We start from the raw sequence: 24,826 nt of genomic DNA on the forward strand, positions 1-24,826 counted from the left end.
GGAAGCACAGGGGATGGAAGGTCTCACTGTAGCCTCTCTCAGCCACGCTGATTCTTTTTAATTCTACCAAATCCTTCACTCATCAGTGTGATTGGATAATTTGCCTTGTACTTAATCTAAGGTTGAATATCCAATTTAACTACATGAGGTTTGCTCAGAGACCCGATTTCTGGGAGTTGCTGAAACAGATGTCACATAGGAAATTATGCTTTTGAATCCAAACCAACCTCCCAGAGTCCCAATCCTACAAGTTAGAAGCAGATACACATAACCCAGAAAACGAGACATAAAATGCAGATCTAAATGTTTATTGATTATCATAAGCTGTAAAACCACAGAGTTTGCTATTTTTAAACATATGTAGCCATTAAAAAAATCTTAAACAAGAAAGTGATTTTGAAAATCTCAAAGTAAGAAACCCAGGACAAGCAAAGATGACATTTTAAAGTATCATCAATGAATTTTCCATTGACTTTCCATCACAATAATATTCATTTATATCTTCAATCTTACACAGCAACAAAGTCACAGCGAGAAAGACAGCGATTGCTTCTGAAAGTAAATCAAAGAAGCCTGCAGCGATTATTTTTTCAAAAGGAACGTGGGGAGTTGAAATAAGGCCTGCTTCTCCATGGGCTGACAACGCTTAACAGTGATGGGAACAGCAGAATCCTTTTCTCTGATTTTTACCTTTGAACAGAATGAAAGGAACTCAGTGTAACATTCTCCCTCACATAGAGATGCAGAACTCAAGTCTAACCCCCAAGAAATGCTATAATCAAAGAAAACACTAATCCTGCTCCTATAAATGCTGTTAATAGTATGTTTACCGCATTCAAGAGAATGTCTTCCTCTTGCTAATCTTCCTCTGAATTTTTAACATAATCTTCCTGGATTGGGAAAAACAATTCCAATAGTAAGGAAATGACCCCCCCACACACAAACAAAAAAACCATCTTGAAATTTTGGCTGTGTAGCACTGATATGACAACATTCCATAATAAAGGGAACACAGCACAAAATACACAGCGCCTCCTTATTCAAGGCACGGGGTTTAGGGAAGCATAGGTTGTCCTGACATGAAAATGTGCAACTCCTAAGTGGCTATATATACAGCTAGTCCTTTGACAGTGTCCCTAATTAACACAAACATCTACCCCTGTTCATTATGTCGGCCCCTTGCGTAAGTAAGTCTTTTGTTTTTGTTTTTAAAGATTTTATTTATTTATTAATGAGAGACAGAGACAGAGAGACAGAGAGACAGAGACAGAGAGACAGAGAGACAGAGACAGAGACAGAGAGAAGCAGGCTCCATGCAGGAAACCTGACGTGGGACTGGATCTGGGAGCCCCGGGGTCATGCCCTGGGCTGAAGGTGGCGCTAAACCGCTGAGTCGCCAAGTAAGTCTTTTGGAGATTGCTGTGTGTTGAAACATCTGAAAGCATCACAAGATTTTAAGAATTTAGAGTTTAGCGAAATTGCAAAACTGGCAACTCATGTAGATTTCATGAATTCAGTGGACAGTGTTGGAGAGATGTTAAATCATAGCAAAGCTGCTCCTGAATAGGCATCTGACAGTGTTGGATCAGAAAATAACTGAAAAATGGAAGGAAGGAAAGAAAGAAAGAAGAAAAGGAAGGAAGGAAGGAAGGAAGGAAGGAAGGAAGGAAGGAAGGAAGGAAGGAAGGAAGGAAGGAAGGAAAGGGGGGAGGGAGGGAAGGAGGGAGGGAGGAAATTGACAAGAATGATGACAATAGATGCTTGAAAACAGAAATATTTGGATGTCAAAAGACTAAGAAAACTGAGGAAGTACTGAAATATTTTTTTCAGAATGACTATATCTACAATATTATTTCAAAAATTAAGTGTGCAATGAAGTACATGAAATGATACCAGGTAATTTTACCTAAAAAATTATACCCTAAAAAGCAACATTTCATTCATTTTTCATTCATTTTAAGTTCTAGAAAATAGTTGCATATATAATACGAAGATTTTTTTTCTCAGATAAAGCCCCAATTAAATAGTTTATAAATTTTTGCTCATATTTGATACTTCAAGGCTTTGCGGAATGTTTCCCAACATCTCAGAGAATAAATCTCTAACTAGACCAAGGCCTTCTTCAAACTGGAGGCTCATCTAAGTGTTCTGCATCAAGAGGTCTTTTATCAGTCTCCCCTTGGCTAACCTGTCCTTCAGACTTATGTCACTTTGAAGCCTTTGACCTTGACCTTGGACTCTTCAAATGCTAATGAAGACAGAGACGCTGATTTCATTTGTTATCAAGGCAGGAATACCCATTTTGCCCACCATCCTTACCCACAGCACTCGGCTCAGGGGCCGGCCTGTTTCCTCATCCCTGCTGCAGAGTCTTCTTCAGTCTCTCTAGATTTTACGGTGACAACTTCTCCCTTGTAGGGCTTACGCTCCACGGGGATAGGTGTGCAAGTCTGAAACAGAACAGTTCATTTTTCTCTTGTGGTTTATCGACTTCCTGAATTCAAAGCATAATGCAGCTCCCTTGATGAAGTATGAGAGCAAAAATAAATCTTACACATTGACATGTCATGTGCCTCCCACCCTGTGCCCTCTCACAGAAATTCCTGGCACCCCTGGGGACCTGTGCTATGCCCCACTCTTTGCTGTGTCTGACACAGGCCCACGGAGCACTCTCCAACCATTGCACTAGAGCTTCTGCAACATCCTCACGCCCTTCTAGTTCTATTACCATCTTGCAGTCCTCCCGACCTGTGACCCTCTCTCCTATTTTCACTCCTAGGCTGCTTTGTTATACCTCTCCTAAGCGTCTGAGCATTTTTGCAGATTTTAGCAATCTGTGTGTGCGTTTTCTTATTTTCTCACCTGCCCCTGTGTGTCATAGGCCATCCACACAATCTCACATCTCTAACTACACCTCTTGGGTGGCCAGCTGAGCAGCGGAACCCCCACCCCGACCCCCCTGCTGGATTCAGTTTGAGTTAGTTCAGTGCTTGCTCAGACTTTAAAAATCTGGACTTTGTAAACAAAGAAATTCACAAGAAGTAACTAGAGCATACTGCCTGTAAACATGGATACAAATTCACTGACAAGTCAAGAGGCAGCAAGCCACAGCGATTAAGGGCATGGCGCTGGGACCAGACTGTTTGGGCACGTTACTTAACGCTGTGTTTCAGTTGCCTGGATTTAAACTGGGAGTAGTAACAGCACCTCCTTTATGGAGTGGTCATAAGAAGTTTAAAAATAAGTAAATAATAATAATAAAAAAAAGTAAATCAGGGCGCCTGTGTGGCTCAGTCAGCTAAGCATCTGCCTTCAGCTTGTATCATGGTCCCGGGGTCCTGGGATCGATTCGCACGTCGGGCTCCCTGCTCCACGGGGAACCTGCTTCTCCCCTGCCGCGCCCCCCACCCATTTTCTATCTAATAAACAAAATTAAAAAAAATCATTTAGAATAAAGCATAGCATAGAATAAGCTCTTAGTAAATATGTGTGTACGCATGAATATGGACACACACAAATAACATTTGTCTTGTTCTGACCACCAAAACTAACATACTGTAGTGATCAACCGTGTGAGCTTTGGCGTACGACGCACTTAAGCGTGCACTCTAGCTTTGCCTTTTACCAGTGTGGGAAGCTGACAGGCTGAGAGATCCGCCCGAGTCTACACACTCGTCTAGGAGTGTGTAGAGGGCATGAAAGCCACCTCGCAGATACAAAGAATTTCCTTCCCTCCTTCAAAATTTATTGCCAGGCCGGCCCTGATATTTTGCCAGGCACAGAGGACAAAACGAAGAACGACACAGAGGCTGCGCCTTAGCTCTGAGAGTTGCAGTATAGTGTCGGGCGTACCCTGAGCACTGGGCACACGGGAGGAGCCCTGGCCTCCGCTCAGCAGTCTCTGCCCGTTTTCTGTGTCTGCTTAGATGCTTTGCTGGGTTTCCATTCCGGCTCACTGTCAACTCAGTCCTTCTCTTCACTCTGGATCCTGTTGTCATCCTGAGGAACATCAATCCATACAGGCAAGTGGAGGCCCAGCTTCCTCCTATCTGTGCTACTCAGCCCCTGTGCAATCCACACTTGCGACTTTAAACCCATTAACACCCCATTCTCTGACCACATCCTCCCTCTCTGGGAGGTCTCCGTGTTTTTACCTCCCCTGGTTTACTTTCCAAGCCAGACCATAGGATCTATCACTTAAACCTACGGTGACCATACAACTGAGGCTGTAAAGCAACTAAACATAATTAATGAGCATCATCAGACCCAGCTAAGAAAGCCAGGATTCAATTCCCTATGTTGCCTACAATCTGAAGGGTCTCGCCTTTCTCTCTTCCTTTCGGCACTGGCACCCAGTGAAATCCGTGGTGGATTTCAGCTCACTCACCAGTGACAGAAGTGAGCAGGTCTTTGTGTCACCTGCCCTCATGCTGCACACCCCTCATCAGCCCCACTCTGTCTCCCACTTCATCCAACAGTTCCTTCGGAACTTTACTGCTTGTGCTTTTCAGCTGTCACTTGTTTGGTCTCTCCCCAACTCCTCTGTGGGGAGTCGTGGCTAACAGCTGTGCTTTAGGCAGGGAGGTCATGTCCAGGCACCCCCCTCCTCGCTCAGGGGTCAGCTTGCTCATGAGCTGCAGGCTAGGGGGTAGCACATGACCCAAACCAGGTGACCAGTGTCCCTCCCAGAACCCCCTGCAAGGGCTGTGCCTTTGCCCATGTGGCATTACCACTCTTCTTTCGGCCTAAATATCTCTGATTCATCTGCTATAACTCAGCCCAGACGATCATCCCTCCAGGAAGCTTTAGTCCTCCCTGACACGTCCTATCCTACTTACCAGTTTTCTGTAATCATCTGTTTACTTGTCAATCTCTTCCAGCAGATTCAGTGCGGTGGTACTACTCTGTTTTTCCATAACAAATACTCAATACAGAGTCAATCAATTCCTACCAAGGGTGTGACAGGAAGGAGCTTTATCCTATCTGAGCTTTGTCTCCTCTTTATGTGGATTGTCCTAGCCTGGGCTGACTCAGTTTCTCTCACTCTCCTTTGTTGTGCTTCACCATTTATCTGTCCTCTGAGCTGTACTTCCTCTTTGCCCAGCTGTCTTCTGCCGGCAGGTCTCAGTTCGCATGCTTGTCTAGGAACCACTATCTGGCTGCTCAGTCACTGCACGAACAGCATCACCAGGCACCTTGCAGCCTGGCTGGTCCCTCTGGTCACAGTGGCCACCATGCATCTTGCACCTGACTGTCCAGGTCGAATGTGCACACAGTGCGACTCTTTCTCTGCTTGAGGCTCTGGGTAGGCAGGGCATGATTTCCCATCAGAATGGAGGTGGGACGTTAACCACTCCGGCCCCTACTGCCACCTCAGAAACAAACCAACCCCCTCTGGGGAGGCTTTGCTGCTCCACACTTCACAGTCATCCCTTTTGATAGATGACTGGACAGGAATCAAAGACAATTTAAGTTCTGGTCCCAGGCCTCCCAATACTTTTCACCTTTTAATATCCTCTTATCCTTAGAGAGGTGGGTTACATAAACTCTTTAATGCCAGATCCACATCTTGTTCATCTTTGTACTGTCTCCTGCCCCTGGCATTGCACTCTGTGTAAAATCAGAGCCTCAAAAGATGTCCATTGTGACAAAATGGAAAGGTGATGGCACTCGTTCTGAGACTCGTAAGCCATCACTGTGTTATTCAGAAGCTCTGTAGCATGTTTGTTTTCTGGGTAGATCTAACCTACAGCCCTTGTTCCTTCTCTCTAGTGACAATAACAAATCTCTATCTGAAGTGTGAAGCTGCCCAGCCCTGACGTGGCCCCTGACATCTGGTGAGACCAGTGTGTCATGCTCATGGGCAATCCTAAGTGGTCGGGTCTGAAACAAAGTGGGCTTCATTCCCTAGTATCCTGGACGAGTACAGCGATTAGCACAGGCTCCATCCTGAGGGTCCAGCTAAACCCCCACACCTAATTCTTAGAGGACATTTATGGAAGAGCAGGATGAAGAAGGAGAGGGTGGAACAAAGAGGGCAGCTCTCTTCTCTGCCTGCCTTCTCTTCTCCATGTTCTCCTGGTTTTCTTTCTCAGGCTCCTCAGCATCTGGAGGTTGGCAGCCCCAGACCTCTATCCCAAGCTCCCTTTCTTCTCTGCCTACACAGGTTCCTTGGTGGCCTCAGACTTACGGTTTCAAATCTACATGCCACCATTCCCAAATATTAGGTCCAGCTCTGATCTCCCCCAATCTCCAGACTCCTTTATTCTAGTGGCTAAGTGACCTCATCATGGGGAGATATAAGTGTCCCCAAAAGGCTTGGAATTAAGCCCCGCAAACTATAGGTGAAACTGAAGTAGGATTTAAGGTCTCTGAGACCAAACACTGCTGTAATATCTAAGCCTATATTCCTAGGACTTTGCTTTTTTTTTTTTTTTTTTTAGATTTAATTTATTTATTCATGAGAGAGACCGAGAGAGAGAGGCAGAAGCATAGGAAGAGGGAGAAGCAGGCTCCTCGAGGGGAGCTCAATGTGGAACTTGATCCCAGGACCCTGTGATTGTGACCTGAGCTGAGGCAGACACTCAACCACTGAGCCACCCAGGCGTCCCTTCCTAGGACTTTGGGTAGTACCTGGTGCTCAAGAAATATTTGTTGAGTGAAAGATTTCTTAACTGTAGGACTTCTTAAAACTTTTCATATGATATTGGGCAATATAAACACTTGAGAGTAATATTATCTATAATCATGTGACAGCTTTCTTAAGGTGCACCTCCAGGGACCAGTGTCCTAATGGAAAACATACCCTCAGAAGGTTCGACTGTGTTTTCCCCTGTTGTATAGCCTGGTCAAAATTCCCTCTGTATATATAGGTGGTTCAAAATTCAATGATGTCACCCACCAGCAGTTCTTTCTATCTTGATGATATCACAATCCTATAAAATGGCTTGAGGATAAAACCTTGTGAGAGGCTATCCTAAGTAATACATGGAACACAGATGGCACCTCATCTGGTAGGGTGCTGGTGGTTTTCATTGGTAGATGAAAGTTCAGTTTAGGTTTACAGCATTTAATGATGATTGTCATTGTGATGAGTTAGTTGAAAGATAAAAATAAGAATTACATTGCAGTAATAAATAAAATGCAAAAGTGCAACAAATAAAATATTAATTGTAGTTACCATCAAACCTGCATAACTGCAAAATGCTTTTTGGTTAGCTGATCAGGGTAAACAAGAAGTTTTAAAGTTGATAGTTTTAAATGTAACTGTATTGTTTGCAGAGATAGAGTGCCAGGATGCTAGCTGTTCTGAGACAAGGAAGAGGAGGTTCTGATGCTGAGCCACTCACGGAGGCTAAGAACTTAAAATATCAATAAAAACAACAAAACAGAACTTCCAGATTCCAAATAGCAAACACTGGCTCAACATTAAACAGTCCAAATGAGCAGCAACTGAAATCCATGCCCGTCTGGTGAACTCAGAGGCACTCAGGATACATTGAACCGGGCTTTTCAGGGACTGTGAATCCCCAGTGCAGAAGTAACCCTTAGGTTCACGGAGGTGATCTGTAACAGGGAAAACTTGCATTCTGATAATATTTTACAATCCACCAAATATTTCCATTTAACCTTTGACATACCTGCTGAGCTATTTCTCAAAGAACAGTATGACAAGCTGGGCCCTCTCATTTCAGGGCCGGTTCCTCTAGTAAGTTTTCCAGTCTGAGGGTAAGCATGTGCAGGAGGGGAGCTTGGAGGGGTGACATCCTGAAGATGGGAGCAGGTGGCGATGTGTGTGAATGGGGATTAAACTTTGTGATCAGTATGTTGCAGCAGCAGAGAATAAAAGGACTAACTTTGAAGGTAGAAAAATCTGGGTCTGAATTCTGACACTGCCACTTAGTAACTATGTGACCTCCTTAAGCCTCAATTTCTTACTTTATGAGATTGAGATACCTCTACTTGCCTCAGAAGGTTGTTGTAAGGATTAAACTGCTAGGGACATAATTGGTTAACAATAAATATTTACTGAGTGAGTGCTGAATGCACAAAGACTATTTAGAATGTCCCCGTATACAGTTGTATGCTGGCAAATGTTAACAACCAGCTCTGCCTCCCCTTTTCTCACCACCCCAAAAGCCCTATCTTATAGCACTTGCCTATTTCTGGGGTGTGAAGACTCCCACCACAGCTGATTTCAAGCTACTGAAGTGACATCACTGAATGAGGAGTGGGGACGAGGGACGCATAAGTATCTCTCATGAGCCAAAATGAACCAACTCCGACAGAGGTTTCACCTTTTGTAATTATTAGCAATTAATCTGAGGAAATTAGGATATATGGCAGTTATGACATCTCTTAAGCTATTTTCTCTGAGCTACCACATTGAGAAAGACATTGACACACTGTTACTTCAGAAATGGAGAACACTCATTTCAAGGACCAGATCAGCCAGCCCTTCAATTTTATCTTATCTAAAAGGCAAATTATGCTTATTGTTGCAAAGCTTTAAAAGTTTAAAAGCTTTGGCAGCAGAGCTCTGAAACCATGTATTGCTCCGTGAAGCTATTCCTGTTTCTCTATAAAATGCAATGTGACCCTGATTTCCCAGAATAGATTGTGTTGCTTAATACTGAAAGAAAGAGAAAAAGAGATGACTTAAAGAATGTCTGAACTTCCAAAGTGTGGTGAAAATTACAAATCTAAACACAAACATTCTAAAAAATATAATCTATTTGAGTGCCAAGAGCTATATTTTGGGGGTTAAAGAATTAACAGTATGTAAGTCAATTTTGTTTTTTTTTTAAGATGCTCCTGAATATGTAAGTTGCTGTTGCTTTTTTTTCTTCTCTTTCCTTCATTCCCCAAAACTCTCCCTTAAGTGACTTTTTATAAAAAAAAAAAAAAAAATGAAATATAGGGCAGCCTGGGTGGCTTGGTGGTTTGGTGCCGCCTTCAGCTCAGGGCCTAATCCTGGAGACCCGGGATCGAGTACCACGTCGGGTTCCCTGCATGGAATCTGCTTTTCCCTCTGCCTGTGTCTCTGCCTCTCTCTCTCTCTCTCTCTCTCCTCTCTCTCTCTCTCTCTCTCTCTCTCTCTCTGTCTCTCAGGAATAAATAAATAAAATCTTTTTTAAAAATTGAAATATATATTTTATTATATTTATCAAATAGTTTGATGCCTCATCTTCTGATTTAAATTTTCTTCCCTTTGGGATCAGTTGCTTAAATGTTAAAATAAAGTGACAATTCCCTAAAGCTATCAAATTGGATAAAAATGTTGCCTCTTTCCTTTGAAATTCTTTACTATATCTAGTAACAGTGATAGCTGCATGGCATAATGCTGGTAAATTTTATTAAGTAATAAAATCATGGACAAGAACCAAGTTCATAGACAACTCCACTATTTGGGATGAATTAGGGGGCAATCTTCTGGGTAAATCAATTTAAATTTCTTTCTATGACCTCTGAAATTATAGTCTTTGCTCCTTCCATTTGCAGTTTGTTTGTCAAATTCCTACTACGTACCAAGCACTGGGCATGAAAATATAAGATGATGTCCTCAAGGAACCAACACTCCAGCCAGATCAGCCGAGTTCTGGAGCAGCTGATGTGTCTCTACCATCTGTTCTTTGAGAGTCCAGGATGGTAAGTGATTAATTTTCTTGGGTTGGATAACAAGCACACAGGAGAAATTGTATGTGCTGTTTCTGCTTGCCTTCAAACTCTTATCCTCACTCACAAAATAACCTGAATATTTTAAGTGAAAAACCAAAGCAAGAGCTCTAATAGCCTAACATGAGTTTAAAATCTAGAATGCCAGGCATCCCTGGGTGACTCAGCGGTTTAGCACCTGCCTTCGGCCCAGGGTGTGATCCTGGAGCCCCGGGATCGAGTCCCACATCAGGCTCCCTATATGGAGCCTGCTTCTCCCTCTGCCTGTGTCTCTGCCTCTGTGTGTGTGTCTCTCATGAATAAATAAAATATTTAAAAATAAAAATAAAATAAAATCTAGAATGCCTAACAACTCCCTTTCTTAACCTTAGTGTGATATTTTTCTTCTATAAAATTATCTTTGCTTAATGAAGAGAAAAAATAATGTTTGAAATGGTTCCAGGCAACCTCCAAACCTCATTTTATCCATTTTATTTGATACTTTTCCCACACCAGTGTTTTCCAAAATAACGAATTTCCCTGTGCTTTAAATTTCACACTTATTTTCTTGCTTTATGAAGGTCCCACAATACAGTGGGAGTCAGAAGCCATATCACAAATCCTGGCTTTTATGTTTACTTACTGCTCATCCCAGGGAAAGTTATTTAATCTTTCTGAGACTCAGCTTTCTCTTTTATAAAATGAGGATATCTACCATATGGCTTATGATGCAGATTAAGTAAAATAATGAATATAAACTACCTGATACAGTAAGTGCTCAGAACAACACATGACAATAATGATAACTGTCACTTATTGTAATTGCAAAAACAATAATGCACTTAAATGCCTTAAAAGTTCATCATATCAGAAGAAAATACTACAAAAATAAAGTAACTCACAAAATTGATAGTGAATTCTTGAAAAAGGAATTGACATGAATTTTGCCACAAAACATAACACGATCATTTGGAAAGGAGAATTGATGCAGCCAGTCGTTTGGTGATCTCTGCTGCCTCAAACGTTTTCTCTACAAGAAGAAGACTCAGGCAGCCATTTAAATACAGTCCATCAGGTGTCCCCAGTTAGTCTAGCATCCCTACTGGTGAGCAACTGGAACTAATGCCAGGAGCAGCTCCTTAAATCCGCTTCAAGTGTCACCTAACCTATCACTCAGTTCTGTTGATTCTACCTCCTTATGATTCCCTAGGTCTCTCTCCCTCTCAGCTCATCCCCTGGATTACTACTGCAGCTTCATAAATGAATTAGCTGATAGTGATGCCTCCAATTCAGATTAATTATTTTTTTGAGAGACTATTTTTTTTCACACCAAATGCTGTATCATTTACCTCCCATTAACTCATTTAACTCAATCTTTGTGATCTATGATATCATTTATTGCTCACTTATAGTTTTTGGAGTCAGATAATCAGAGATTATGTTTTGACCCTGCCACATTCTATCTGTGTGACCTAGTGTCTTAATTTCTTGAAGATTGTTTCCTAATCTTTAAAATAATACTTCTTTCCCTCCCAGAGCTGTTACAGTGACAGCACCCAAGCCCTCACTTACATTAGGTTAGCACTCAGCAAATGTTAATATTGCTGTTATCTATCACATAAATGTTCAGAAACATATAGGATTCTTATAGTCACTATCTTATAGTCACTGTCACCTATCAATGTCAACATTTACAAATTAACCCTAGCAAAATGAACTATAATCTTAAACATTTTGACTGATATCTAGTATATAAAGAATTAAAGCACCCCGAGAATTGAAAACATTCTGGAGTACTTGTTTACTTAATCAAAGCTTTAGGAAGTGTTAAGAACAAACAACAGGGGATCCCTGGGTGGCTCAGCGGTTTAGCGCCTGCCTTTGGCCCAGGGCGCAATCCGGAGTCCCGGGATCGAGTCCCACATCAGGCTCCCGGTGCATGGAGCCTGCTTCTCCCTCTGCCTGTGTCTCTGCCTCTCTCTCCTCTCTCTATGACTATCATGAATAAATAATAAAAAAAATTAAAAACAAACAAACAACAAATAGGATAAATCTTGTATAATGAACTCTGAGAATCCACAAGTAAAAATTTCTCAAAGGCGTAAGAGGAAAAATCAAACAGACTACAAGATCCAAATGGAATGCACTGAAAAATAGCCAGAGGACTTTGGAAAAACAGAGGTATATTTTAAAATGGAAGGAAGAGAGAGAAGCCTTAGAACTAATCCTAGGGTTTCAAACTCTATGGTCTATATGGCCAGATGAAGAACATAGCAAGTGAAGCCTGCTCAATAAAAATCAGGAAGGCCATTCAGCCCTGGCCTCTTGTCCCCATGGGGGATTAAGGGCACAGGTTGCCTCCTCCCATCCCAAGTCCAGCAATTTGTATGGTTTTAATCTGAAAATTTTCTGACATGTTAGTGTATTTAGTGAGATGAATTTTTAAAACACATTACATTTTAAAGTAAATAAAGGTGTGAAAGCCCAACAAATATTATGAACAAATACCTCTTTTATAATAACAGATTTACTACAAAGTCTTGAAGGAACTTTGTTATAGATTTAGTCATCAAAAGAGGAAAGCAAAGAGACAAAAGTAACATCTGACCCCTACTATGTGCCTTCTATTTAAAACTCTCATTTGAGTCTTACAATTTGTTAAGGAGGAAATGTTATCATTCTCTAGATGAAGCAACTGAGCCCAAGAATAGAGATCTTGTTTTTGGCCACACACCTAGGAAATGGGAAGGGCAAAGTAGGATTCATATTTCGAGCTACCTAAACTCAAAACTCCACCTTTGCTCTCGCGGCTATTAGAATGAACCTTCATACATTCAAGAATAAGGAATAGCATTTTTTGAGGAGCCATTCACTGCTAAGTTCTGAACAGTTTTGCACAGAAGCCATACCTCTTATGAGGTGTGCTCCCAGACAGACATGACAGCATGCCATGTAGCCACTTGACAGGAGACTTGGCTCAAGGGCTGCCCCAAGGCCTTGCTCAATCTATCTCAGATTGTATGGTAGACTAGGATGCTTCCACTCTTTTTTCTCTCTGCTTCACCAGGGTAGACTTGAATTGCAGTCTGAAGGTTCTTCCAGCCTTTTCTGGCTCCCTCCCATCTTTTCACACACGTGTTTCCCCTAATAAAAACATAAGTGTCTGCTTTCTGGACACTGACTACCTCAATTACCAAAAGTCCCCAGAGACCCTAAACTTGCCTGGGGAAACCTGACTTGGTCATGAGGAAACCCTCAAGAAACACACCAATCTGCACGAGAAAGGACATCTATCCAATAATGATTCTTTCTTTGAAAACTGGTATTTTTCTAGAACCTCTCCTATCAATCCTGACATCCCAAGAATGTGTTAAAGGAGGTGTATGTGACAACACCACCACCAACATCTAGGAACAGGTAACAGTCCAGCCCCTGGTAACAGCCACTTCTGCACAACTCACCTGGTCCCGCTGTTTGATCCGTTTGTAAATATACTCAGCAAATGGTTTGCGAGGAATAAACTTCCCATCCCCTGCCGTTACATTGAAAACTCCAGCTTCATACACCACTTTTCCTCTGGAAATAGTCACAACGGGCACCCCATGGCAAACCATGCCCTCGAAGATGTTGAAGTTAACAGCCTGATGATGAGTTTTTGCCGAAATAGTCCTGTTTATAAAAACAAAGCCCCCCCAGATCATCACCAGTTCATCTGTCAAATATGAAATATTAAAAGAATGACTTTAGAAGAAAATTTAGCAACTCTATTAAGCCATATTAAGCTTTATCATTTGAACAAGCGACTTTAAGAATAGAACATAGCATTAACATTTCATTACAAAGTAATTACATTTTCCGAGAGAAAAACCCAATAGATCAGTTCTTACGGTGATTAATGAGGATGAAGTGGGTGAAAGGAAGGTATTGTCTCTCACATTTACATTTTTAAATTAATTTTTACAACATGTATAAGTCTGATGAACTGACCCAGTCCCCAGCTCTACAGAATTTTAACATTTTGCAGATGCAAAAGGCTTCTTCTTTACCTCTCACCCAAATCCCATTCTTGTCCCTCCCTTCCCAAAGGGAATCCCTAACTGGTAGTTATCAGATTGAATTTGGTAGTTATCAAGGAGAATTGTATCTTGAATTTCTTTTTTTTTTAATTTTTTTTTTAATTTTCATTTATTTATGATAGTCACAGAGAGAGAGAGAGAGAGAGAGGCAGAGACACAGGCAGAGGGAGAAGCAGGCTCCATGCACCGGGAGCCTGATGTGGGATTCGATCCCGGGTCTCCAGGATCGCGTCCTGGGCCAAAGGCAGGCGCCAAACCGCTGCGCCACCCAGGGATCCCTTGAATTTCTTTCCCTTGTCTGTAGTGAAACTGAAAACATAAGGATAATAAAGTAACAAAATATGTTAGAATATAATCTCTTAGCAGGGTCTATGTCATCCATTTGTATATTCATCATCATTCTCAGGAGTTTATTAATACTTTCGATCTTACACAATATGATCAATGACTTCCAGGCTACTTGGAAATGTTGGATGTCTTCTTGCCCCAAATCTCATTTAGTGGAAAGAGGTGGGGGGGAAGAGATCTGGCAGCTGTGAATAATACGAGCATAATCTTGAATTCTGGTAGAAGTTTCTACATGCCCTCTTAGGAATGGACGGAAGAGAAGTACTTTGCTAAACATGCTAAGGCTGAGTTCAAGGAAGAGCCGCCCAAGGCCCCCCAACCCTGATCTGGAAGGATGGAGCTAAGGGATTCAGGCTTTTGTGTGCTGCCATCCTAGAAATGGATGAGACAATGCTGGTCTGAATCATGGGTCCAGAATCCTACACCCAAGTACTCACTTGGTATCCAACCCTAACATGTCCAAACAGAATTCTTGATTTTCAATGCCTCCTACAACTCCCCCACTTGTTCCTCCCTTGAGCTATCATCAGGCCTATTGATTGGTTCTATCTCCAAAATAATAATAATAATAATAATAATAATAATAATAATAATAAATCCCAAAACTGCCCACCTCTGTTGCTCTCCATCATTCCCACTGGAGTCCATGCCACCATCATCTGTCATGTGAGTGACCCCAACACTTCATACTGGCCTCTTTGTTTCCCCTCTTACCTTCTTATACTCTTCACCACTGTCCACAAAGAGAGGCCTTAGGAACCAACTTAATGATACCAAGAAAAGTTGCAAAGGGGCACCTGGGTGGCACAATTGATTAAGCATCCAGCTCTTGGTTTCTGCTTAGGTTGTGATCTCAGGGTTGTGAGATCGAGTGCTCTGTGCTCAGTGCAGTCTGCTTAAGACTCTCTCTCCCTCTTTTCCCCTGCTCCCCCCTTGAATAAATAAATGAATAGTAATAAAAAAAAACCCAAAAAGCAAAAACAAAGAAAAGTTAAAAAGATAAAAAGAAGAAGAGGTAGTTACAAATACAGCAACAATAATTTCAAACACTAAAGAGGAGGGAAGGCTACTAATCTAATCGTAAGTAATGTCACTAAAGTAGGAAAATGAATAAAATATTTAAAGGGTTACTAAGAATAAAATGAGTAATGATGAGTTATGGGTTGGTGATGAGAGATATAAACTCAAAGAAAATAAATCAAAGGAACAAATAGAGGAGCTTCAAACTTGCAGGTTAAAGTGAGTTTTTCTGACCACCACAGTCTCTTTCTCATATTTCCATGGTCTGGCACTGCTACTTTCCTACCTATCACAGTTACACACTCTGGGGTTTGTTTTGTAAAAATGTAACATAAACATGACTGGATGGATATATCAACCACTAGATAGAGAAAGAAAAATGCATAAAAAATTCATGCTGAAGTGGTTACTAAATACAAGAATGGGAGGCAAATAAGGGGAAACCCTAAATCATAAAATTCTATTTTACTGATGGGAAGTTAACAATTAATTACTGATCCTCTTAGGGAAATAATCTAACAGAAGAAATAAGCTCTATACACTAAGACTGTCATCACAATATTGCCTAAACTATTTAAAATTCAAAGCATAACAATTTCCTAATGATTATGCAATGGAATATCGGGCATCTCTGAAAGAATTAAGAATTAAAAATATGCCGAGGAGGCAAAGAAAATGAAAAATGCATAATAATACATGTAAAAACATACGAAGTATATATATCTACAAGGAAAATATATATGCAGGCGGACAAAAGCAAGAGGAAATATACAAAGTAAAGTGTTTTTGTGGGCTCGGAATAACTGAATATGCAAACAAGAACAAATATGAAAGCTAAAGGTCTGTTACAGCGAAATGTCAAATCAAGTTTCTCTGCCTCTGCCAAATAAAGGTCATGACCTTGACTTTCTCAGCCTTGGGAGTGCAAGAGAAAGACGACAATTAGGCAACATCTAAGTGATTCTTTATAATAAGGCATTATGTAAATGAGTTCCAATTAGCACAAAATGTAAAATCTAGGCAGTATCACCAGCAGCAAACAGAATGTGCTTCTACTTTACCATTGAAGGTGTCTGGCAGGGTGCCACTCGTCACCCAACCTTTGCCTTCCAGCCACAGCTGCAGTCCTCCACTTCTGTAGGAGCTTCCACACTTCCGGATTTTGGTGCATGCAGTTTTCTTCACTCCAAATACCCTTCTCCCTGCTCCCATCCACCTTCCCTAAGACGCCACTCAAGAGTCCTAGTGCCACATTCATTACAACTCAATAAAGCTGGGGGGTGGGGGGGGTTAAGGAAGAGACTCCTGACCTTGAGAAGTTGACCCTGATGATTCCAGGCAAAGCTGAGCCTTTCTTCTGTGGCCTAGCACTACCTGAATGCTAAATCATCTACCAAACTCTTGACAAGCCCCTCTTTTCCTACTTGGTGCACACTTTAGGACTGAAATCATGTTGCTTTACCCCCAGCACACAGTAGGTATGTAATAAATAGGTAGGAAATGAACAAAAAGAATCACACGATTTTCCTTCTGTATGTTTTATTTCCTGCCTTCACTGTCCTACAGGACGTGACTGGGTTTTGCAATAGGGCACCAAATTAAATGAGAGGCAAACATCTAATCCCAGAGTTCCATTGTATACTTAACATTTCTGGTGAGCTGTACACGCTCATTACTAATACAGACATACATCAATAAATAAATTGTTATAAGTATCATTCTTAATTGCATCTTATTAAGTTATATGAACTGCTTGCTCATCAATACCTAGCAATATTTAGCAATGCCAATTGTATCAACACTAATAAGTACACAGGGAAGTATTATTACCCCATGTCCCTGCTGATAATGCTGAAATAAAGCTGTGTGAGAGCTTGCCCAAGGGTCACACAGTTTGGTTATCAATCAACCTCTGAGAGGTCAGAATAACTTTCACTGGAGAATCCTGAATATATGCAACCCCACCATAAGAAAAAATATTTTGGTACATTTCAACATTTAATTGTTTTAAATAAAAAAAACAAGATAGTATCATCATGAGATTTCTAAAATTATTACAAAATGTATTTAAAATCTATTCATTACTAGTGCAGGGTGGGACATGTGGTCCATTAATGGAATGAACGCAAGTTCAAAGTCACACAATTGCCTTTGTAAGGATACCTGTTGTTCCTTTGAACACATTCCCTTAAAGGCAGAGGCCTTCAGTTAAGACAGAAGCCAAGAACATGCCTTCTACCCTCCTTTGCAGCGGGGGCCCAGTTATGGAATCCGGCCTCCTCCAAAATAGTGCCTCACACGAGCCTTTGATGGCAAGCCGGTGACTCTGGATGCAGGTGTCACAGGAATCCATGTTGGTGAAGATGCAGATGGAGAAATGGTGTTTTCCAGGCCCGCTGTGACAGAAGGTTAGCGGTGGGGCCCAGCCTGGCTTCCCGAAGCCACCTATGGTAACTGTGCCTGGGGGAAGCACTGAAGTTCTCCGTTGCCCTGGAGGGCATTGGTCGTGGCTGTAGAGCCTCTCAGCCTGGTCCTCTGGTCCTTCTAGAGATTCTCTGAGCTACCCAGTGCCCTTTAATACATCTCTCTTCTGTTTAACCACCTAGAATAGATCTCTCTTGGTTGATACATCTTTTTCTTTCAATATTTGCAGTGTGTCTCTGGATGTTTAGAAAAATCTTCTGTGATTATCTCAGGAGTATAAAATGGAGGCCTTTCTTGAGCATGAAGCCTGAGCCCAACTGCTCTCCAGGCCTTGTCCCTATGACGGGTCCTGAGCAGAGGTGAGCATTAAGCATTGTCCCTTCACTCTCCGCGTCGGGACACTGTCATGTAGGACACAGGAGTGGATGCATCTTTCTCAGAACTTCATGGAAAAATGATGAAACATCCCCCAGGTTTTCATAAGTTGCTCACAGGGGCTTCCTCAGATGCAGCACAGGCCCAGGCATGAAGGATAAAGTCAGGCTCCTCTAACCTCCCCTGCAGAGTTGGTGGGTCTCATGTCACCTGCTGAGCTGGCAGTGCTTGGGACATTGAGAAACCATTTTGGAAGAAAGCAAGATCATGAGTACCCAGATTCTGACTAAAAGAGAGATTGAGTCCACGGGTCATACGTCATCATCATAAGGTTTAGTAACATTGTGAGATAAATCGGAGCAGATGTCATGGAGCTTTGCAGTGCATTTTGGTTCTGAAATGGGCCCCACACATAATTCCATCCTGAGAAATGCAGGGTAGCAACAACTGTAGTTTTCTCCCTTGGCTTTCATTCTCCCTTTGTCTGGTGTCAGAACCCCAATTTTTCTTTAAGACATTTTACTTCCCCATTGGAGGATAATTGGGTAAGACAGGCATGGTGCCATGTTCTTACCTAACTAAGGGATGGGCGATTACCTTTGTTTCCTAGCAATCTGAATCACTGGCAGAGTGAAAAAAATTTAAAAATGATTGGCATGTGCATTCCTGAATGCAAACCAATCCCTGCAGCAGGCTGCCCAGGACTGCCCTGGGCTCCACCCTTCCCAAGCTTGCAGCACTGACTGTTCCTTTGGTCTGTGAGCTCCCCATAGCCTTCCCATAGAGTGTATTTTCGCTTAAGTGAGAGCAGGTTGGTTGATATGGTTTGCAGTGGAAGGTCCTGACTGATAAAAACTTTGTCCCTTAGAGAGCAATCCCTTAATGAAGAGCCCATGGATAATAACTCTGAGGCAAGGTTCTAAAGTTCTGTGATTCAATAGGAACCTATGTTCAACCAGATGTGTCTGCAGCACAGATGCAAATGTGGGGCAATGCTCTGATTCCAGTTGTAAGCCAAACCGAAGAGCTGCGAGATTCATTACCAAATATTTTTCAAATTTAACAATGTGCAAGGTAGCTCAGGAGAGTAGCATTTTAAGACTCCCTTCCCTCTAATTAATGATGGTTAAGCCGGCCTGTCCCGGTGGTGACAGGAAAGATAGGAATGATCAAAGCCTACCCAGCAGTTTAGGGAGCCTGAGGTTCCTGGGCCATTGCCTCTTCATTAGCAGATTCATAGCAAGGGTGCTCTCAGCGGTCACTCTGCCCCAAGGGAAAGGCTGCTCTTTGTTAAGGTTGCTTTGAGCCTGTATCAAAGGGCACATCTCTCTGCAGAGGGTGTCAAGGTTGTCTTGCTGAATCCCAATTATACACATCTTCAAGGCTTAAGCTGATAGGGCAGCAGAAGCCCTGAAGATAACATTAAGCTATTTTCCAACTTAGCCAATAACTTTGATAGCACTCACATCACAGCTGCAGAAAAACATTCTGTTCCTTTGCAAATAGCTTTCTATCAAAGAGCCGTGTGCTCTTCTAGATGAGAAAGTCACTGAAGCAAAGCCTGCAGGAGACTGCAACATCATCTATGTGCATTCGGAGAGAACACTGTAGAGAGCAAGAGGATTTCTGAGAGCAACGTGCATCTTCTTGACCCCAGAGAAATAACTTGTTTAGGTATTTAGTTATATTTTCTCCAACTTGGCCACTCTGGTCATAGCACAGGTGGAGTCCTATCACATTGCCATGAGAACCCAAAAAAGTCTTAAAAAATCATGTCAGGTCTGTTAGTGGTTTCTTTAAAACTATACCTCATCTGTCTGCATTGGGTTATAGGACTCCTTATATATTCACAGGAAAGAATAATCACCATGAAATCTTCCCAACACTATGGAGTAGGGGCTATTCTTATTCTCATGCAATAAATGAGGATGAGACACATGGTAGTTTATAACTCACCCCACATTGCACAGTTCCTGTAGGTCAGGTGAGATAGGAGGTTGGGGTCTTAAACCCTAGACAATGCTGTCCTTGAAAGCTCTATGGGACAGCCTTCAACCAACGAAAGCATTCTTCATCCACTGGAAAACAAATGGGAAGTAGCTCAGCCCATAATTTCCAATGTTTCCTAGTTTGTTTTCTATTTAGCAATAAGTGATTTAAGTATGCTCTTAGAAATTTCTTGAACCAAAATTGACCAGTCATTCACAATGTGATCACGATGGAAGATACTTTTTTTGACATGAGTTCCAACTATTCCAAACTACCTCTTCTGTCAATTTCTTGGACCTGACAAGTTATATAAATGGGGGGCATAGCAGCCACATCTCTGGAAACACTAAATGGTGCTACTTCAAGTACATTGTCATTATTAAGCAAAATTGCTGCTCACTGCACCCATCAATCTTCCACCCTGTTTTCAGACTTTTCCACCTGCCTCCCACAGAAGAGAAAATGGGAATTGCTTCAGCCACATTAGTAAATCTAAGTTGGACAATAACTCGGAATTCTATTGGTGCTCAAGGCATAACGAGACATTTAATGCAGGTTCATAAAAATGCTTCCCAACGCTGACTTAAAGAAATAAACTGATCAGGTAACCCTGCTATTTTTGTCCTTGAAGTTATAAAATACAGATCACGAATGGTGGTGTTGGTCATGGTTGGGTAAACTGAATTTCACAAGTTGACCTTGGAAGTAGGTATCATTCCTTCACTTCCCATGCCTCACACAGCACTGAGCAAACAGAAGGCATTTTATAGACATATTTGTTTATCTGAAAATAACTTATTAGTAAATTTCTACATTATTACCTAACATAAATATTTCATGTTTTATATACTAGTTTTCAGACAGTGGAGAACTAAAAACAATTTAATGTCTTAAAGGAACAGGAATTAAATATGAATCAGCAAAAGCTAGCATGATTCTAGAATGTATATCCTATGAATATTGAACAGATAAGTGCATGTGGGTGAGGTATGAATATTAGCTTTTGCAAGGCCATTGGCCTAACATATTGGTCAGAGTTAAAAATAACTTGCTGGGGTGGTGTGTGGACTTGGTCCTGTAATTACATTGTCTCTGTGCTGGGAAGTGGCCTCGCCCTTGGCTGCTGACATTATCTGGCAGACTATGTATGGGCATAACTTGGGCAGAATAAACAAGATGTTGGTTTTCTACACAGGAATATGCTGGCTGATATTCACACAGTATCCCTCCTGAAAATTCAGACTAAGCCAGGTACTTAGGATGCTCAGCTCTAATGCCATATTTTAGGGAGAGAAAGGAATGCCTGGAATATAAAGAAAAGACAGTTGAGTTCTCTAAAGAGATGGAAAAAGAGAAGGCTGGGTACCAGAAATGTCTGGGGAACTTCTAAACTTACTTTTTTTTTTTTTTTTTGAAAGGAAGATGACCTATTTTCCCTCCATCCCTACTGAGGGGAATAAAAAGAGGTAGTAAGCATAAACACTGGCAGATGTAATGTAGTTTGACACTGGAAAATCACTGCTTGACAACTGAGAGGTGCGTTAGTGAAGGAAAGACGCAAAGGCCAGGTGAGAGCGCAAGGAGCTCAGGCTGCTGGAGAAGCAGGTGACGCCAATGACACTGGGCTGCTGGGCCCCAGGGAGTTGGAAAGAATTCCTAGTCTGCAATCCAAGGAAGGGAGGCCTGGCCTCTAGAATTCCTGGGAAGGTGATGAGGCAAGCATAATGTTGCATGATTCTGTTCCCGAGTAATTTCATTTCCCAATTCAGAAACTCCAAAATATTCAAAAAACCATTTTCTCATAATAACCATAACAAATATTTATGGAGTCTTTACTCTGATAGGCAATGACAGCATTATCTCCTTCAACTTTCACAGTAAGCCTGGGATGATTCGTATATAATGATTATTATCCCTATTTTATGGATGAGAAAACTGAGGCTGGAGAGTTAAAATTGCCTAAGACACAGCTCACATGTGGCAAAGCCAGATTTTTAACTTAGGTCTGTGAGTTCAAAGGCTTCCCCTTAATGATGAAAAGCAGTTCAGTTTACTCACAATGCTGGGTCACCAAGCTCTTTTGGAAGTTGCCTGAGAGGATCAGCAGATAATTATACAAAGAGCACGTACCAATACTGTGCTTCTCCATTTTTCCTACGGCTAGCAAGTTTTACCCAACCCTGACTGCTCGAGGACCATCACTCAACTTTGAATTGATGGAGCTGCTTATGATCCAGCTGTCTAAATGGAATTTTAGAATGTTCCAGACTTGAATGGTATTCAGTTGTGAATAACAATGTAAGCTTTTTAACCATTTCTTGATTTACTGTCTAAAGGCTGTGCTGTGAAAAAATACAGACCAAGAGCCAATGAGGTATGAAAGGCTTCCTCAGTCAGTGTCCGTGTATGAACTGGAGGTCCAGAATATCCAGCGGAGGACATCAATGTTCAGTGAGAAGAATCTTAATCTCCAAAACTCTAAATCAGGGGATGGAAAACTATAGCTTGCAGGTCAAATCAGATTCACAGCCTATTTCTGTAAATAAAGTTTTATTGGAACATAGGCTTGTTCATTCATTTGTGTGTTATCTATGGCTGCTTTTGTACTACAATGGCAGAGTTGAATAGTAGCAACAGTGACTCGCTGGCCCATAAAGCCTAAAATATTTACTATATGGTCCTTTACAAAAGGAGTTTGCTGATCCCTGCTCTAAATGCCTCCAATGACAACAAAACAAAACAAAAATAAAACACCAAGCCCTTGAGAGACCTAAAACCATCACAAGGGAGAGCCCCAAAGGAAAAAAATTAAAGGCCAGGACAGAAAGAGAGAGAGAGAAGGAGGGGTAAAAACAACAACAAAAAATAAATAGTTTTTTAAAAGTGCAAAGGAAGGCAAGAAAGATGACTAAAAAGTTGTGGGGTCACAGGGAGACCGTTCCAGCAAGCTCTAGATTCCACCACTGCCCACTAAGCACCTACTATATTCCAGGTCCTTCCATGTGCATCTATCACCTCACTTAGCCTCTCAACAACCCACATTATGATTTCTGTTTACCATATGAGGAAGTGGAGACTGAGAGAGGAGTAACTTGCCTGAGAAGTGATTAGGCCAGAAATAAGACACAGGCAGCCTGACCCCCTCCCCCCCACCCTGTCTCAGGCCATCAGTGACCACCTCCCCACCTCCAACCCCAACCCCTGCTCAGAGGATGAAAGCAGTAGGTTCCTCTCATTAAACGTACTGAGCATTATCATTAAGATGTGTCAGAACCCTTAGAATTTTCATAGAAATTATCTGCCTTCCATCTGCGCAAGAACTTGGTGGCAGCTAACCGTCTAGTTCAGCTGCGGCGCGGGCTGCTGGCGCATCCACCCTGGGAAAATAGAGCCCTGGGAGCTCTGTCCGAGGGAGCAGCTCTGTCCGAGGGAGCAGCTCTGTCGGAGGGAGTAGCTCTGTCGGAGGGAGTAGCTCTGTCCGAGGGAGCAGCTCTGTCCGAGGGAGCAGCTCTGTCGGAGGGAGTAGCTCTGTCGGAGGGAGCAGCTCTGTCCAAGGGAGCAGCTCTGTCCGAGGGAGCAGCGCAGCCCCGGAGGCCCGTTAGCCAGACGGCTGTACAGTCCACACGTGACACCCCCCCCCCCCCCCCAGGAGGCACCTGTTTCCAGGAAGCACCGTCACAGAGGGAGGCTCCAGGGCTCACGTCATCACTACGATGTCACCTCTGGGGTCGAGCAGGCAGGAGGCTCAAGGCCCAGGGTGCCAGGCGGTGTGGCGGAGAAGCTGGGGGCAGGGCGGCCGTTCCGGGGGCAGGGGCCGCCGCGCTCTGCCGCTGCAGGCACACGAAGCGCTGACCGAGCCCCCTGGGGCACACCGGCTCACAGTCCCCGCTGGTCAGAGAAGGGCACTGAAACGAACCAAGGATAAGCACCTGGCCCCAGGGCACACTGCCGTTCAGGGGAGAGGCCCGACCAGGAGCCCAGGAGGCCTGACTCCAGAGACGGCCCTGCTGCGTGCCCCTTCCCTCCCTGCCCTTCGGGAGCCCGTACCCCGGTTAGAGATCAGACGCGAGTCAACAGGCCCGCCCTGAATCCCAGCTCTGCCCTTTCCAGCTGCGATTTGGGGCGAATGCCTAACCTCTCAGAACCTCCGTGTCTTGGCCTTGAAACAGAGAGCCCCCCCACCCCCGTTGCAAATGGCCCCTATGCCTCCGGGGGGGGCAATGGAAGTGAAGCCGAAACTACTTTGCAGCTCCGATGATCTGCAGCCCGCTCTCGAGCGGTGCGCAGCCACCAGGGCTTCCGCGTGGCCTTCTCCTGCACCCTCCTTCAGCTGCTGGACTCCCAGGCCAGGTGGCATTCAGTCCTATGACCCCAGGCGACCCGCACACCACACCACCAAGCGCAGAGGCGACAAGGACAGGCACTGGTCCCACTCCATCTTCCCCACGGGGCCCAGCTTGTGCTATGGCTCCACCTTTTCCTTGCTCTTCTCGCTTTACCCCATCTTGCCCTCCCAACCGTCTGCCCTCTGGACTTCAGATGCGAGAGCCAGACACAAAGACAGGAGCCTTGCAGACACTGCCCCAACCGGCTCCTACAGTTGTGGAGATCAATTATATATACACACATGTGCATGTGCATACATATCTATACCCATCTGCAGGGATCCCTGGGTGGCGCAGTGGTTTAGCGCCTGCCTTTGGCCCAGGGCGCGATCCTGGAGACCCGGGATCGAATCCCACGTCAGGCTCCCGGTGCATGGAGTCTGCTTCTCCCTCTGCCTGTGTCTCTGCCTCTCTTCTCTCTGTGACTATCATAAATAAATAAAAATTAAAAAAAAAATTTTATACCCATCTGCATATGGTTGTGCATATGCATATAGACACACATATGTATGCTTGTACACATGCGCAGATATGTGCATGTGTGTGTATATATGA

General features: G+C 43.0%; 1 protein-coding gene across 1 annotated transcript in view; it reads right to left on the reverse strand.

Annotated features, from left to right (window-relative positions):
• Positions 1-287: 287 nt before the first annotated feature.
• DPYS (dihydropyrimidinase) overlaps positions 288-24,826 on the reverse strand; it is a 76,117-nt gene continuing 51,578 nt past the window's right edge. The window contains exons 8-10 of the mRNA XM_038555313.1: positions 13,116-13,323; positions 2,320-2,450; positions 288-690 (exon numbers count right to left, since the gene is read on the reverse strand). Of these exons, the coding sequence (XP_038411241.1) occupies positions 2,334-2,450; positions 13,116-13,323 (325 nt within the window). The 3' untranslated portion in view covers positions 288-690; positions 2,320-2,333. The remainder of the gene's footprint in view (positions 691-2,319; positions 2,451-13,115; positions 13,324-24,826) is intronic.

The sequence above is a fragment of the Canis lupus genome, chromosome 13 (genome assembly GCF_011100685.1).
Source record: "Canis lupus familiaris isolate Mischka breed German Shepherd chromosome 13, alternate assembly UU_Cfam_GSD_1.0, whole genome shotgun sequence".
Taxonomy (NCBI): Eukaryota; Metazoa; Chordata; class Mammalia; order Carnivora; family Canidae; genus Canis; species Canis lupus.